The sequence below is a fragment of the Sinocyclocheilus rhinocerous genome, unplaced genomic scaffold (genome assembly GCF_001515625.1).
Source record: "Sinocyclocheilus rhinocerous isolate Xijiao unplaced genomic scaffold, SAMN03320098_v1.1 scaffold36, whole genome shotgun sequence".
Lineage (NCBI taxonomy): Eukaryota > Metazoa > Chordata > Actinopteri > Cypriniformes > Cyprinidae > Sinocyclocheilus > Sinocyclocheilus rhinocerous.
In genome coordinates, this window is record NW_015664459.1 from 2,268,509 (window position 1) to 2,282,976 (window position 14,468).

Consider the following 14,468-nt stretch of genomic DNA (forward strand, 5'->3'; position numbering starts at 1 on the left):
TGTGTGTGTGTGTGTGTGTGTGTGTGTAAAAAGGTTAATATTTCTAATGAAATTTCTGAGAAAAAAAAAAACTGAGCACACCGAATGCGGGATAATTTGCATGCCATCCTGAACATATTCTGTATGTAAATTATTGTTGTTACCTTTGAGGTAGCCCTGAGGTGTTCGTGAATGCCGGGTCTGCATGAAAACAGTAAGCGTCACCACGTTTCCCACCACAATAGCAAAGGCCAGGCTAACCATGAACATGACCACCAGTGTTCGGTTTAGTAGTCCACAGCAGTGGGCTGTGCAAAGAGGTGCCAAAGTTTGTCCTGCACCTTGAGATTCACTCGCTGTCTGATTACCAGTCTCCATTATCCCAAGCTGAGGTCCTGGTTCCCTGGGTACGCTAAAGATGGCCAGTAGTGAAGCCTTGGTACAGTCTTCATGCCTCTAACAGGCAGTGATATAAATAAGTCAAGTCAGTATTTTAGGTGGTTCTTTTGTTAGCCGTGGATCACAACCCTGTAAAAGAGCAGAGAAAACAATCTGCACGGTTTGTACAATTCAACATAATCAAGGCAACATAAATACACTGTAATCAAAGCTTATTACACTTGTATTACACTTGTTGTTGCATGGTAATGATAACAAGCCTGTGTAAATGTATGCTTACAAATCAGTCTCCAATATTATGTAGAATTGGTAACGGCAAATATACAGTGGGAGAATATTCAAAAGGTGGATTGCCAAACATATTTAACAATCAATTAAAGTGAATAATGTCTTAATAGTCTCATTTATATACTTCTTTTACATTAAGAATGGTTGTATCTTAATTGAATTTACTGAATTTACTAAGTATATTTAGTTTAGCTACAGAAAAATAGAGGTGCATTTGGCCAACGCTTGTACTTAATCTAATTAATATTATTAAGTTTTCTACATATACTTGGCTTGTAATTGTGTTTACACTTTTATATAGTAGCCTAATGGATGCATTTTTATAAATATTGACCTTTTTGAGGTAGTACTGCAGCATGTTTTACATACAATCTTTTTAGAACGATACTACAATTTGGATAGATGGTAAATAAGTAAAAAATAATCCTCACTAAAACCCTTAGCAAATTGTTCTTTTATGTATTTTAATAATGTTTAGATTTTTTTTTTGTACTGGAACAAGACGAAAACACTGATTTAGACAATTAATTTTGCAGTGTCTCCTGTGATGCTCTTTGTACTGGCATACATGAATAGATAAAGTGGGAGAAACAAAAATGATGCATAAAGACTTAAAAGAAGGGTGTAAAATACCTCCACTGTTGTTGTGAGACATTCAATGTAATTAGCGAGGCTCTAGGAATTTTTTTTGTCCCAATAGCTATTAAAGATGTTTGCTAGGCAAGCATCGCTGTTTCTATCGGTCATATAGTTGTCACGTGTATGTTCCCGTTGAGTTCCGGTTTTCCTTATTTGGTCCTTCCAGTTCCTTTTCGCATTATTAGTATCACCTGTTCCTTGTTATTAGTAATCCCCATCACCTGTCTTCCCCTCGTTATCTGCCCTATTTAGTTCTAGCCCGTTCTGTTCTCCCTGGTCTGGAATTGTTTATGTCAACTCTTTGTGCTACGTGTGATTCCCTGAAATAGATAATTAAACTCCTTTGTTTTGTACTCCTGGTCTCCTCGTTCCTCGTTCCGTGCTCTTCACACTACCACCAACCGTGACAATAGTATTGTTATTTTAAAATGCTATTTTAACGAACTCCTGATTGTATTTACCCTAAGAGCATAATTTGAGAATTGCAATGCGAATTTGAATGTAAGGAAGTAGAATTACAATAAATAGAAATTCAGGACAAACTTTGAATACTGGCTTGTTTGAAAGTTTAATGGCATATATAAAGAACTATGCACAGGAAAGGACCATTCATATTTTCTTCTATTTGTAGGTAATGTGGCTTTGAGTACATTGTTTCTGGGAGATTAATAGTGCTGCAGAAAAACATGAACCAAAATAAAAACCTATGAATATATTACAATTAGAAAGGTGTTTGTGGCCATGATGGCACTCATGCCATCTGTTCAGTCTTATAATTCTTGCAGCATTTCTTCAAATAGAACCCTGACATTAGCCACGACTGCTTTCAGTGCTTTTAAACAAGCAGAACCCTACTGAGAGTTAGACTCCAGCTCTCAGCGTACTAAAGGAAATTTAGCATGATAAATATTATGTGAACATTAAAATAGAAAGCTTTGCTCGGGCTTCTTGGCAGTTATGACAGCGTCTCAGCTGGACACCAACACACACACAGCCAAACTCATACACTCTCTCTCTCGATCTCTCATTATCTGTCAAAAAGTTTTACATCTTTTACTACACATGCATTTAGTAGGAAGTAGGCCAGGGTTTCTTCTAATGAATCCAGCCAGGACATTACATTAGCAGTGTCTAATTCATTATGAATCAGATCTGTGAGATCAGAATCAAACTTAAAACTTCAATTGTGGTTTGTTTCACATTGCATTTGGTGAAAATTGGAAATGATCTGCTGAAACTACCAAACCAAAAGGTCAAATTTAACTGATGCTCAAAGTGTGTGTATATATCTTTGTTTCCAAACCTAATAAGCTGCCTTTGTTATTAAAAAAGAAAAGAAAAAAAGATAGTAATTTTAACAATAACAGACTGTTAATAATGGTAAGTTATCTTACAAATGAATATACATGAAAAAGTGTAATAGATCTAATAAGTATGTAATATTTTAATATAATGTAATACTACTGCAAAATATTTTAAGTGTACAGTTTTTGAAAGAATAAGAAATAAAGTGCTTAACTGATATTTAAAGAGGAGAATTCAGAAATGCTTGTTATTAGCGACACCAGTGGCTGTAAAGTGAACTGCAACTTATTTGCTTGCGCTCGCATGTACACAGAGCTAAAACATACTGTTTTTTGCTATTTGCACTTAGTATACTTGTGCAAATAGCCTCTGCCATAAAAAAACACATATAACACAACAATAGTAACTAGTGAGACTCTATTTTTCTCAATGCCTTTCTGTATCGATTGTAATATGAGTACATTTAACTATTAACATATTTCTGAGAGATTGCCTTCACCACAAATAAATACATGCAATTCTGTTTTCTAATGTGTCTTATAAAATATCTTATGAAGCAACATAGCTGTTCACCTTCTGCAGTCGCCTTCATGGTGGGACCATGCTTGTGGTGCCTTAAATTGCTGCCTATGTAGACAGCTTACTAGGTTTTGGAATAAACTGTGTTGAATGTGACTCCGAATTGTGAAGGATAAATTGCATTCAGCCTAGATTTTGTGGACATCTTTGGTTCGTTGCATGATCTGCATCATTTATTTAGTGAATCAGCGAAGATAGGGCTTAGTGTAGGTGGGGGGAGTGAATGTACAGCGCTCTCTACCACCTTCAATACCACGACTGAGGTGCGCTTGAGCAAGGCACCGAACCCCCAACTGCTCCCCGGGCGCCGCAGCAAAAAAATGGCTGCCCACTGCTCCGGGTGTGTGTTCACGGTGTGTGTGTTCACTGCTGTGTGTGTGCACTTTGGATGGGTTAAATGCAGAGCACTAATTCCGAGTATGGGTCACCATACTTGGCCACATGTCACATGTCACTTACAAATAAACGTGCTTTCAGCAGGTGCAATTCATTCATCCTTCTGTTTCTATTCATTCAGTTTCTAATTCATGTCAGTATTCCCACCTCCAAGTGAACACTTAACCTAATAAGAGTTTTGTATTGCTCTCCAACCACTCATTACTTTGCCATAACTTGAGAAAGGCTGAAAGCTGAAACATATTTAGCATTTAGCACTTAGGACTGCCTATCATATTGTGCCACTAAATATGCAATTATACATAAATACGCTACAGCCCAAGAGACATTGCCTTGACCAAAATTTAATACAGCATTACATGTATATTTCACAGAGAACAGTCCCAAAATGCATTGCAGCACGCTCAGTGAAAATTGATAATAAACGTACATTTCATTCAATACTGTAAAAGTATACTGATAGTGCTGATTCTAATTAAAATGTAGTATTTCACCTAATATTTGTGTGCTGCATGTATACTATGCTTAATAGAGTGTTGTGTTGTTAGCTTAGCAACATTCTAATGTCAAACTCTTCGTACTAGCATATTAAAATCAATTGTGAGCTGGATCTTCAGTGTGCAGAACCAATCATGTGGTGTGTGGAATTCTTTCTTGTTTAGATCATTCCAAATGAAATGTCACTTATGAAGCATTTAGGTAGACAGACAGCAAAGCAGCTAACTAGGTTTTGGAACAGGGCCACTCTGTCAGCCAAAAGCAATACACATTAAATATTGTGCATCATTTAAGTGATGGTGGAAGTGAACTGTAAACAAATAACATTCTTTAGTATGTCGTGGCAGCAAATTGCTTTATATGGAAGTCTCTATAGTTCCAGACAGACTAGGTCCAGCCTCTTTATCCAGGGCTATAGAGTAGACAGTCAACTGGAATAACGGAGTGACCAGTGCTGGACCCTGAAGCCCCGGGGGCCTGTAATTCTCATGGACTGTGAGTATGTGTCTGTCTTAATCTTTCTGTCCAGCCTTTAATCTTCCAGCCTCTGCTTTTTCACACTCATTTCAACATCTTGCTCATGTTTGTTTCACACTTTCACTCCGCCTCACTTAATCAATTTCGTTTACTGCTAAATGTGTAGGCACTGCTTTAAAGAGTTTATTTCTATTAACTGTTTATTAAATCAAAGTTGACCCTAATTATGATTGATACATTGCAGTTGGTGAATTTTATTTTCAATAGTTATAGAAAGAATAGAAAAAGTCGCATTGAATATTGTAATCGCTTATAAATTGTTAATAAATAGCATATTTCCTCATCTGAGTAAATTGTTAGTTGAAATCAAATATTTTGGAAAGTGGGTTTTTTAAAAACATTTTATTATTATTGTGCATGCAGCTTTAATGTCCTCATATTGACTTACAAAGTACATTAAGTATTTGTAATAGAATTTAAAAATGCAAAAAAAAAAAAATTTGTTACACAACAGCAACATTCAAAATGAAGGAGTGAGAACTAATATGATTAAAAAGTGTGAAACTTAAGATATGGTGGCTCGTCACAGGACCTAAAATGTTTGTCTTTTACAATAAATAAATAAGTACATATAAACATATGTACATAAAATCAAATATTATCAAGATTTACAAGCAAATGCCATGTGCAGGACTTTTCTTTCCTTGATGCTGACTTGTGAGGGGCGTTTAATGGTTCATTCTCAATTCACATAAAAAAAATGACAAAAAACATGGCCCTTTTAGTAAAGATTCCCTTTACTTTTACAGATAAACATGATTTACAAGAAATATGATTTTTTCCCCATCTACAGCAGTTATTTTCATGTAATGCTCTTACCTGTATATTCTATTCCTGAAAACTGTGTCTGAGTAGCAAAACAACAAGGTAATACCCACTGTCAACCGCCAGTCTTTGTCCAGTCAAGATGTACAATAAAGTCCAGTTTGATTCATGATTGAATACATTCTCCCATCAGAAAACAGCAGGCAAGCTGTTTGTAGCTTTTGAAATGATCTCTGTCAGACCTCTGTCCTTCCCCGTTTTTCTTACCATCCCCTCCTCTGTCTCGCTGTCCACGTTTTTCTTCCTCCCACTCTATATATTACAGCCTCTTACTCCTTGTTGACCTAGTCTGTCTAAAACTCTCTCTCTCTCTCTCTCTCTCTCTCTCAAACACAGCTGCAAGCTCAAGCATTACAGTTACATATGCATTCCACTCTCCTCCTCCTCTCTCTCAGTGCGTTATTCTCTCTTTCCTCACAGTGGTCCATTTGCTATGAGAAGGCCACTTTCATCAACCCCAGAAAAGCTGCTGTGAATCAATGGATCCTGACTAGCTCTAGTCTTGCACACTTTTTACCCATTATTGTTTTTCAGCAGAAAGGCCACTGCCTCATTCACTCTCTATTCACCTCATCTTACAGTATGTTTTTCTTCCACAGCATTCATAAAATAAAATAAAATACACACGCAGTACACCTACAGATACACCTACAGATACAGCGGGGGACATTTGTTTATTTTTTATTTTATTTTTTACATTTAAAATTGAAAATTAAAAGAAAGCTTGAATGCAAATGTTTTGAATGGATGTGCGTATCACCAGTGGCTTAATCACCAGATGAGGTTATATTGTTTATTGCATTGTTTATAATGGCCTTCAACTTCACTTTTTTTTCCTGAATGCCTCCACAGTCATTAAAAGTTTAATCAAGCCTTCTTAATAAAATTACTTATGAAACATTTGCATATGTTCTTTTTTAAAATAGATTTCTTATATAACAATTTTTTCTCTTTTCACAAGAGTGCTGTTTTTGCATGCAAAAAAATGTTGTGGGTGTTTGCCAAGGCATTGCTATGTAGTTATTAAGGTGTTCCGAGTTAAAAAAGGCATTTTTTTTAAATATACATCAGGCTTTTATGGTTCATATTACGATACAGTATATGACAATATGGAGCCCATACTCATAGAGGCAAAAACACCTTAGTGCACCTTGGTGCAGTTGCTGATGTTTATATGACCAAAAAGTAAATTCTGAGAGCTTGTTATGTAAATCAGTGAGATGATAACAGTATTTATTATAAATATCAGTTTTCACTCTATATGTGCGAATAATATGTCTTATAGTATTTAAATGCTTAGTTTTATTATCAAAGCTATGTCGTTTTATCTGTGTGTGTCTAATAGAATATGCAAATAGAATCAGAAAGTTGTGCATATTTAAATGTAATCCTAGGAGAGTACCTCCTGCAGGATCAGATGATTTTGCATGTCTGAGTAAGGGAAAGGCAGCTTATAATGCACTTACATTATTCTCTAAAGACTAAATGAAAAAGTACTAACTGACTAAATTGGGCTAGACATTAATATCATGAATGATTAACAACCTCTCCTCTCTGGAATCAAATTGCATTTAGCATCCGAATATAAATGTGTACAGGAATGAAAAAATAAAAAATAAAAATGTCTGAATGTGCCAGTCAAAGTAATCCTATTAAGACTAGACATATGTGTACTTTCCGTTCTCCTGTTGGCAAAATGTATGAACACATTCTGCCAATCCCCAAAATAAATATTGGTCAAAAACATTCACGCTGGCAAGCACCATTAAGGGGATTACACAATGGGTGCATTTCCCCAGCTCTGTCAGTGAAGCCATATCTCCACGCTTTGATAAATGTTCACATTTTCAAGTAAAGCTGAGAGTGTTTGAGGTAGTTTTATTTATTTATCAAATTAAGATTAATTACATTTTGGAATATTAATAATGTAATATGTACTTTTAACAGTAATGTTGCCCATCACTGATGATAACATAACTTGAAGTAAAGAATTTTTTACCTTTTTATAATTAAAGTTAATTTTCATAATTCAAGTCATTTATGATAGCAGTAAGGTCTTCAGCAAGAGCTGAAAGGTTATATTTTGAGTTTGGCTGCAGGCTAATGACGGCAGATATGACCCACTTCCATCTCTAATACACTTGTGAGATGGCATAGCCTACTGCATGTCATTAATAGTTCATTACATTCAAAACATTTCCTAATCTCTCTGACCACTACACTACTGCCCCAGCACTGCAGGGTGTCATGCAAGTAATTAGCGAGTACTTATTAAAAACTGCTCATGTGGAATTGAAACAAGTCCATTTCAGTTGTCTCCGTCCAGGCTGAAAATGAGAGCAAACACATTTTACCTACTTTTAGTATTAAAAACTGACTCTCTCTGCACTATAGCTTCTGACTGAAAGTAAGATTTAATTTGTTAACTACATTAGTTATATTTACAAAAACATTTTTAAAAACGAGTTTTGTTAATGCACTTAGACTAACATGAACAATGAACAACTGTATTTTTTTATTAACTAACATTAACAAAAGTTAATAAATGCTGTAAAAGTATATTGCTCATAGTTAGTTCATGTTAATTACTGCATTAACTAAAGTTAACAAATGAGACCTCTATCTAGTGTTGCCAGGAATTGTAATCTGTGTTAATGTTGTGTTCACTCTCAAGACTGCATTACCACATTCTTGGGTAATTTTGCCCTTGCCCTTTATTTCACATGGGCCAAATATGGTTGTGCTTACAAAATGTGTTCGTAAAATAATGGTGAAGAGAATGATTTTGTGTCATCGTTTGTATTATACTCGTCTAGAGTAAAACAAAAGCATTCATACATTCACAGTGTTCCTTGAGTATTCTTCACCTTCAATAAAGTCAATATGGATTACATTTGAAAAGAGATTTAAAAAATGCACTAATCACATTAATGTTAGAGTACAAGTTTAGTTTAGCTTAAAAATATATATCTGAAGTGCAGTGTGCTATAACATATAGTGGATGAAGAGTATAAAATGTGTGGATATACTGTATAATGCAGCTTATTACTAATACTTTCAGAAATCTACAAACACGTGAGTCTATGAAGAGCAAGAAAATATTAACTTAAATAAACCTAAATCAATTGATCAAAAAACATTTTGGCCAAATGTAATTTTTCAACAGAAGATTTACATATTTTGCTTCTGGAATTTTGTGTGTTTTATTCTTTACAGTGTAGTCAAAATTTTTTAAATTTTATTTATTTAACCTCAATCTCTTTAAAATCATTACAACTTATTGCAACATTGTATTGCACATTGCAAAACTCTGATTTTGGGGTTTACAAAACTTGTACTTACTGGCACTGTCATTTGATGAATCTATGTTTCAGCCAAGGTGTGCATCATTTTGCAAATAAAGGTTTTTTTCTTGTTCTTCTTTTTTTTCTGCGGGATTACAAAATCACATGAGTGTTGTCTGTTCTTTAAATGCAAACTGAACGGTAGGACCTACGTGCTGCCTTTGGAAAGTTTTGCTAACTTAACCTCTTATCTACCTTTAACCTGGATAGTGTCAACATTCAAACACTGATAAATTTCCCTGATTAGGTAATCTGTGAGTTTAGATTAGGTTTTTTTTAGCTGTATCAACCTCATATAAATGCCAGAGCCTCAACGACCACAATACAATACAAGACAACTCCTTTTACAATACATTTTCATCATGAGGTGGTAAGTTTCTGCTTTGTTTCCTAAAATTTAAATTATGTTTCAAATAGTGATCAAGTATTGCATAATTTACCATTCGAATTGCAATTGCACTGCAATGCATAATGCATTATTAATTAACATCTGTTCAAACAAGTGTTCCTCTGAAATGAACAGATTATTTCTCGTTGATGATGTCTTTTTTTTTTTTTTTTTTTTCTGCCTTTCTTTGTTTGTCTCTAGCCTATCTGTGGCTGTGCTGCTCTTGGGCACTATTACTTGCCTGCCAGATGCGTCTCTTGCTTTGGATAGAGTCAGAGAACATGTTTCGGGTAACAGAAACGCTCCTCATCAGACATGACCCAATACTCAGCTCCAGTTAAAGCAGTAAAGTGCTTATGGAATTTATTGTAATACAAAAAAACATTTTAAAACATCCTTGTGTCATTGGCTACAGTGTAAGCACGAATGTAGTTCATCATTAAAACTACTTTCTATACAACAAATGCAACTTACTACAGGCCAAAATCCTATCAATTTACAACAGCACTGTAACATAAAAAAACTCTGAAAACCTTAACAAGAGCATAACAAAATTTTACCAAGCACCACTGACGTCTTTTCTTTTTTTTCATAAAATTTTAAATGTAGTTGTGAAGCATGTAATGTGTTACAAATACGCAGTTTTTAGTTATGTTCAGCTGTAGCACAACGACTATCAACAGCTGCTTAATAGAGATCTCATTCTCATTTATACAGCTCACAGGATTTCAGCCCTACGCCCCAAACGAATGGTGGGGGGATTACTGACCGCATCCGTCCCCTGGCAGGCAATGGTGTACCTCAGTGAGAACATACTGGATGGAGGTTTTGCTGGAGGAGCCCTGATAGCTGAGCAGTGGGTACTGACTGCTGGCCGCAATTTATTTGTAGGAAAGAATCAAAGCCAGACAAGAGGACAAGAACCACTTATCCCAAAAGTCTATCTTGGAATCAGCAAACGTGTTCATGCAAACGCCTCTACAGAAGTAGCCGTGGAAAAGGTAAATATCCACGCAACCCACCAAATTCCAAACCAAGCTAATTTGCTAAATCATAATCACCATATATTTGTGTATCTACATATAAAGACACTTATGGGTAAAGTGCTACAGTACAAAGAATAGCTTAAAAATCTTTGGAACGATAGGTGGCGCTGTTTTCAAACTTCTCAGGTGGCTTCAGGGCATACTGTCAATGCCTGTGCTGATACTGTATGTCAAAGCATTATATATATGTGACCCTGGACCACGAAACCACTCATAAGGGTCAATTTTTTGAAATTGAGATTTATACATCATCTGAAAGCTGAATAAATAAGCTTTCCGTTGATGTATGGTTTGTTAGGATAGGACAATATTTGGCACATACAACTATTTGAAAATCTGGAATCCGAGGGAGAAAATCGCCTTTAAGTTTTGATATATTTACGGTAGGAAATTTACAAAATATCTTCATGGAACATGATCTTTACGTAATAACCTAATAATTTTTGGCATAAAAGAAAAATCTATAATTTTGACCCATACAAGGTTTTTTTTTTTTTTTTTTTTGGCTATTGCTAAAAATATACCCAAGTGACTTAAGACTGGTTTTGTGGTCAAAGGTCACACACACAAAAATTGGGAAATACAGGGAAACACACACACAGGGAAAAAATTTAATAGAGTACATTTCAACTACTGGCAGCTACTGTAATGGACAGAGTCTTAATATATGAAATTGAATATGATCAGCAGGAGAAGAGTAATGAGGTGAATTTAGTTTTAAGGACAAAGGATTCAAAAGTTATAACCAAAAGAATATTGTATATTTGAACTGGTGGCGGTGTTATAGAGGTGGTCCTAGAGACTTCAAACACTTGGACAGATTACTATTCAAGGTGACCCCAAACAAGTGTGCCAAATTTCAGGCTGGAGAGTGAAAAGCCCTTTTGTGTATGCAGATAACATACAGTACAATGACCCTAAACTTATTTGGAAGCTATGCTTGCATGAATGTCAGTGTCACTTAGACACACAGATAACAAAATATGAAATTTGGTGGCATATGATGCAATGAAATGAATGCCTTCTAAGAGTGGCCTAATTTTCCAGACACTTTTGGGAGCAGTGTATCATTGTAAGAAGCTCATTTTGTAGGTACCTAGTACATCAAGAAATTGATAAAGGGGAGGTAATTGTTGCATAATATGGTTGATCATTGACATGGTTTTATCTTGCAGGTGTTTTTGCATCCAGACTTTCAGAACACATCCGAATGGGACAATGACCTTGCTCTGATCAAACTGAAGAAGCCAGTCAAATTTAGTGAGTCTGTAATGCCCATCCCACTTCCTGAGACTGGAGATAACCAGGAAGAAAAGGAAGAAGAGAAAGGTATCATCGCAGGGTGGGGCTGGGGGAGACTTTTTACCCCTGCTCCAGTACTCAAGTTTCTCTCTCTGCCTGTACGGTCATGCAAGGGTAACTACCAATCAAAGGTTCTTGCAAGTACACCAAACGTGGATGACAAACAGTTCTGCACGGGACCCAGTAAGTACCAGGAAAACGTGTGCTTTGGCGATGCAGGCGGTGCTCTTGCATTCCTGAACCCCAACACCGAAACAATGTATGCTGCGGGCATCCTCTCCTTTGACAAGGCTTGTTCTGTAGAAGCGCACGCGGTCTACACAAAGATTTCTGCCTACCTGCCCTGGATTCATAGTGTCATGAGAGGTGATTCACAAGAATTTCCGGCAAGGCGTGCTTCACTCATAAGTCACATGTTTTCACAGCAGCAGTAGTGTGATCTTTATGCAGTAACAACTGCTTGATAAATATGAATTTATTTCACTCGTTTGTACTTTGCACTATTTCCTGTTGTCTGAATAAAAATTAGTCGTCAAAACATTTCAATCAATATTTGAAGCAAAACTACAATGTCTATGATGGAACTCCTTTAAAGTGTCAATTCTGTAAGCAATGGAAATACAATGGAAATCAAGCTTGCTTCTTTTAGGAGAAATTAAATATGATTTGCTGATTAATGTGTATAAAATTGAGCTTTCACAGACATCAGTGGCTCGCCAGACATAAAAAGACAAATTTCCTACTGAATGTATTGAATACAGGTTTTTTTAAAATTGGTTTGGTACTATTTTCATAAGTAAGGTGTACATTTTCAAAACTCTTAGTACAAAACTGTAAACTGATCACACTTGTAATACCACTAGTCATTCATTCAAAACCTGATCTCATGATTTCATTGTAGTTGCACATATTTTCATTCCACATAATCATTGTTTCAGAACACAAGATCATTGTGATATGTATTGTTAACATTCGGTTTAATCACCAAAACACAACAGTAAGATCTTTTTTCAACTTAGTACTTTTAACAATCAGTTCATTCAGTAGCAAACAACAGGTACAGGTTTCAAATCACCCTCGGTGCTGAATGAATGTTACTGTACTGTAAAACAGCCATCACAGCAAATGTTACACTTATGTTCAGACAAACGCTATATTAATAAAAAAAAAACACACCTTTATGCAACATGAAAATGTGATCAAAGAACACATCAAAAGTCATTTACAGACGCAAGCAAAAAAAAAGTATTTTATTTTAATTTACAACAATACTGTGGTTGCGTGTGAAAAAAAACCCAAACAACAACAAGTAAATGTAGACCTGAAATTCACATTAAGTATCAAGCAGCAACGCTTCAACATTTGGCCATAAATTTTCATCAACATCACAGTGAATGTCTTCATTATTCAGGCACCGTGGGAAAAACCTTCTAGCATGACGATTCCAGGCTTGACACTACTCTGAAGTTATATCACCACAAGCTTCATCCATGGCTTGAAGGGTGACATGCTCATGGGGATGGCGATCACACACCTTCCACCTCCATGTAGAGAAGAGATCCATAATTGGGTTGAGGAAAGGAGAGTATGGGGGAAGGTAGAGGGCCATGAACCAAGGATGTGCCTGAAACCATTCCCAAACCAGCTCTGCATGCTGGAAACTGACATTGTCCCACACGATAACATAGATGACATCTTCACCCTAACAGGCCTGCTCAAGCTCATTTAGAAAAGCTATCAGGTGTTCATTGTTGTATGATCCTAGAACTGGTCTCCAGCCTACCACACCATCTTCAGACATAGCTGCACATATTGAGATGTTTCCCCCACGTTGTCCAGGCACTTGGATGGTTGCCCTTTGGCCAATAAGGTTATGTCCACGGCGTCTGGTTTTTGCCAGATTGAAACCGGCCTCATCAACAAAAATATACTTGTGATGATTCACAGCAGCGTCCAGCTCCATCACCCTCTAAAATAATTATTATTTGGTTAGCTTTTTTACAAATAATAGTTGACATTGTTAGTCAGTACTGTAAATTGCATGTCATATAGTACACCAATTTAGTGTTGTACCTGAGCATATTCTAAACGCAGTTGTTTCACCCGGGCATTGTTTCTCTCAAAAGGCACCAAGTAAATTTGTTTCATAGAAACCTGGTGCTTCTTCAAAAGGTGGGCAATAGTTGGAAGGCTAATTAACGGCACATTGGCAAAGGTGTCATTGCTGTTCTCAATAGCCTGCTTGATTTCAGACAGCCGTATGTCATTCCTTGCCCTGACCATTTCCACCACAGCTAACTCCTGCTGGTCAGTCAAAACACGTGGGCGACCACCACCACCAGGTTGTCTCCTGTTAATTCTGAGAGGACAACAGTATGCTGTCAATTTTACTATTACAAATTACATAAAACTGTGACAATTACATGTTGTTCTTCTATACAGTAATGCCATTACTGTAACAGTACTATATTGTAAAAGTATAGTGAAGTTACTATAGCAGACTTACCGGTTTTCTTGGCGAAAAGTTCTGATGATAGAGCTGACAGTTGACCTTTGTAAGTTAGGCTGAACTAACCTGGCAGCCTCTGCCATGGTAAGGCCTCTGTTAACCACATGGTCAGCAATGATGGCCCGGACTTCATTAGAGATGATGGTGCGCTGTCTTCTGCCTACATTTCTCTGAAGACCACCTCTTTGTTGAGGAGCACCACCACCTCTTTCTCTTGGTCCATGTCCACATCTCTGTTGAGGAGCACCACCACCTCTTTCTCTTGGTCCACGTCCACCTCTCTGTTGAGGAGCACCACCAATAAAACTATGAGAGTTTTTTGTTAGTCCCACTAACAAAATCTATGAGAGTAAAAAAAGACATGCACAGACAAATCCAAATTAATCCCTGCGGCTCGTGACGACACATTGATGTCCTAAGACACGAAACGATAG

At 36.4% G+C, this 14,468-nt stretch overlaps 2 protein-coding genes across 3 annotated transcripts in view; one reads left to right on the forward strand and one right to left on the reverse strand.

Annotated features, from left to right (window-relative positions):
* The window catches only part of LOC107730149 (trace amine-associated receptor 13c), a 7,718-nt gene extending 2,064 nt beyond the window's left edge, over nucleotides 1–5,654 (reverse strand). The window contains exons 1-2 of one of the 2 annotated variants that reach the window (XM_016540884.1): nucleotides 5,440–5,654; nucleotides 144–507 (exon numbers count right to left, since the gene is read on the reverse strand). In XM_016540884.1, coding sequence (XP_016396370.1) covers nucleotides 144–357 — 214 coding nt within the window. In that variant the 5' untranslated portion in view covers nucleotides 358–507; nucleotides 5,440–5,654. Of the gene's footprint in view, nucleotides 1–143; nucleotides 557–5,439 lie in introns of those variants that run through there. The other variant, XM_016540885.1, reaches the window with a different exon arrangement.
* Nucleotides 5,655–9,027: 3,373 nt separating this feature from the next.
* Nucleotides 9,028–12,071, forward strand: hp (haptoglobin). Its single transcript, XM_016540932.1, has 4 exons — nucleotides 9,028–9,159; nucleotides 9,379–9,467; nucleotides 9,895–10,178; nucleotides 11,399–12,071. Exons 1-4 carry the CDS (start codon nucleotides 9,089–9,091, stop codon nucleotides 11,957–11,959), a joined length of 1,005 nt encoding a protein of 334 aa, XP_016396418.1. The 5' UTR covers nucleotides 9,028–9,088; the 3' UTR covers nucleotides 11,960–12,071.
* The last annotated feature ends 2,397 nt before the right edge of the window (nucleotides 12,072–14,468 follow it).

Excerpts from the sequence above, each read along its gene's own strand:
- hp (XM_016540932.1), top strand. The coding sequence starts at position 9,089 with ATGCCAGAGCCTCAACGACCACAATACAATACAAGACAACTCCTTTTA. Across the intron at positions 9,160-9,378 it reads TACATTTTCATCATGAGGTG|CCTATCTGTGGCTGTGCTGC; the intron begins GTAAGTTTCTGC and ends GTTTGTCTCTAG. Across the intron at positions 10,179-11,398 it reads CAGAAGTAGCCGTGGAAAAG|GTGTTTTTGCATCCAGACTT; the intron begins GTAAATATCCAC and ends TTTATCTTGCAG.